General features: G+C 37.4%; 1 protein-coding gene across 2 annotated transcripts in view; it reads left to right on the forward strand.

Annotated features, from left to right (window-relative positions):
- Positions 1–2,418, forward strand: part of LOC110021217 (IN2-2 protein-like) — an 11,852-nt gene that overhangs the window by 4,596 nt on the left and 4,838 nt on the right. The window contains exon 3 of one of the 2 annotated variants that reach the window (XM_020719628.1): positions 1,368–1,484. The exons of the other annotated variant lie outside the window; for it this stretch is intronic. Coding sequence (XP_020575287.1) covers positions 1,368–1,469 — 102 coding nt within the window. The 3' untranslated portion in view covers positions 1,470–1,484. Of the gene's footprint in view, positions 1–1,367; positions 1,485–2,418 lie in introns of those variants that run through there. 2 annotated transcript variants of the gene reach the window in all.

Below are 2,418 nucleotides of genomic sequence, written 5' to 3' on the forward strand. Positions count from 1 at the left end.
CCTCGCTTGTGATGTCCTTCTGTAATCTCCATTCAGTGCTGACCTCGAATCTGAGATCTCGCCAGAATCTTACCTTAGATTTCACCTTTTCAGCAAGAATCAAGTCACGAATATCATCATATTTCAGTTTGGTTTTACCTGCAGAGTTGCTAACTGCTATCCCCATGGTTTCCCAGCTATTTGGTAATGAAGCCAATAATATCAGCGCACGTATCTCATCGTCAAAATCAATTTCAACGGACGATAATTGATTTGTAATAATGTTGAAATTATTCAAATGTTGAACAACCGACACACCTTCCGCCATCTTTAGGTTTAATAATTTTTTCATCAAGTACACCTTGTTATTCGCTGATGGCTTTTCATACATACTTGACAAAGCCGTCATAAGATCTGTCGTCGTCCTCTCCTTTATGACATTGTGAGCAACGGACCTCGATAGGGTTAATCGAATAACCCCCAGAACCTGTCGATCCAACAAATTCCAATCAGCCTCTTCCATCTTCTCCGGTCGCTTTCCCAGTAGTGGAAGATGAAGTTTTAATCCTCTATCTGCATCCTCCAGTATACAAAATCCATGCCGTTGAACTTCTTGATCCCTGAAACCTTCACTTCGTCACCGGCCATTGTTTTTCCTCAGATCCAAACCGGGGCTCTGATACCAATTGTTAAGAAAAAATAAACGACGACAATAAAACGAAAAATAGATGGAGAAAATTACACCAGAAAAGGCGACACTAGATTTACGTGGTTCGACAAATTTGCCTACGTCCACGGAGCTGCAGAGGATTTTGTTTTCTTGCCACCTGATGAACGAAGAAAAAGTAATTAGCTTTTTTGCCTTAAGAAAAGGAAAAAGTAATTAGCTTTTTTGTTTCTTTTTCCTTCTTCACACTTTCGCCAAAAGAAGGAGAGCAGGTTCATCTTCCTCCTACCAACCGAAGCTTTTTAAAAGAGCTTCCCGTTTGACCCATAAGGCAGGCATCGCGACGAAGGCAGGCATCGCGACGCGTGGAGGAGCGCGGGAGAATATTTGCGGAGATCTTCACGCGGTCACACGGTTTAACGGAGAAGAAAAGAAGCGGGAGATTAGGCGTGCAACAGAGATTAAGGAAAGTTATTAAACTTAATTTTCGGTTTAATAACTTGCCTAAGCCGCAGTGGACAAAGCTCCACTTTCTCAACAAAAGCAGTTTCAAAATTTTTCTGTGTTGGTTTGGCTTAAAATTATTTCTGACACTAAGTCAATATTCTTTATTTTTCGTTATCCAGTGTTAATGTTGTACTGGTATCGGTATTAATTAAAATACTGACGAATTCACAATTTTTTGAGCTAAGTTGACCTAATAATCTTTCCTCAAATTTAGGTGGTTCTAATCCTTCCCAATCATCATGTTAACTGCACCATAAGCAGGCACCAATTCCATATATCTAAACGAATGATTGTGATGAGCTTTTTCAAAATATGAGGAATTTTGTAGATATGATCTAAACAGTTTGATCTTTTAGTACATAATCGTCATATTTGGGTTAAGAGTGTTTCTAGTTGCAGTTTTTAAGCAACTAATATTTGTTTAGATAATGTAATTGATTAATCATCGATACTCATAATTTGACAAAAAATTTAGCATTTAATAACTTTTATAAGTACAAGGATAAAGCAATCTCTGACAAGACTGGAGAATGGAGGCACAGGAATTCACGGGGAAGGCAGACGAAAGAAAATCAATTTCATACAAATCCAAAGTTAGTGGCATACACTATATATAGACAACATAAGGTATATATTACAGGTTTACCACGGAGCTAATAACCGAGGTATATATACAATATAGACAACATGAGGTATATATTACATGTTTACCATAGAGCTAATAACCAAATAGAAAACTTTATTCAGGTTTAGTAGTAGTTTTTCAGAAACTAATAATATTTAGTGATGATCTTGTTAGTTTGTCTCTGAGCGTGCAGAACCTTGGATATGAAAGTGGATTGGTAAATATATCTTTTGGTTAGTCATCTTAAGGTAGGTATTGAAATGTAATTTCATTAGATTGGATGTGATTCCTGATGGAATGGTAATTGTTGAGAAATTAGGGCGAAGAAAAATAAGATCCACACAAATACAGAAGAACACAAAGATTTAATGAGGTTCGGCAAAAGTGCCTACATCCTCGGGAGCAGAGCGGCAATATCTTTTTCAATATTCAGAAAAGAGTACATAATACAAGATTCAACTCTCTCAAAGACTTAGGATTACAAACAAATTTATTTATAATTCTAGAATAAACCCTACAGTACAATATGCAATTCCCAAATTACCCATGTACCGTATAGCCCCAACCCGCATAACGTAACTTCCCGATTTGGCCCGATTTGGACAGATTCTTCCGTTTCGCTTCGTTCCAGCATCTGTCC

This window comes from Phalaenopsis equestris, unplaced genomic scaffold, assembly GCF_001263595.1.
Source record: "Phalaenopsis equestris unplaced genomic scaffold, ASM126359v1 Scaffold000123, whole genome shotgun sequence".
Classification (NCBI taxonomy): domain Eukaryota; kingdom Viridiplantae; phylum Streptophyta; class Magnoliopsida; order Asparagales; family Orchidaceae; genus Phalaenopsis; species Phalaenopsis equestris.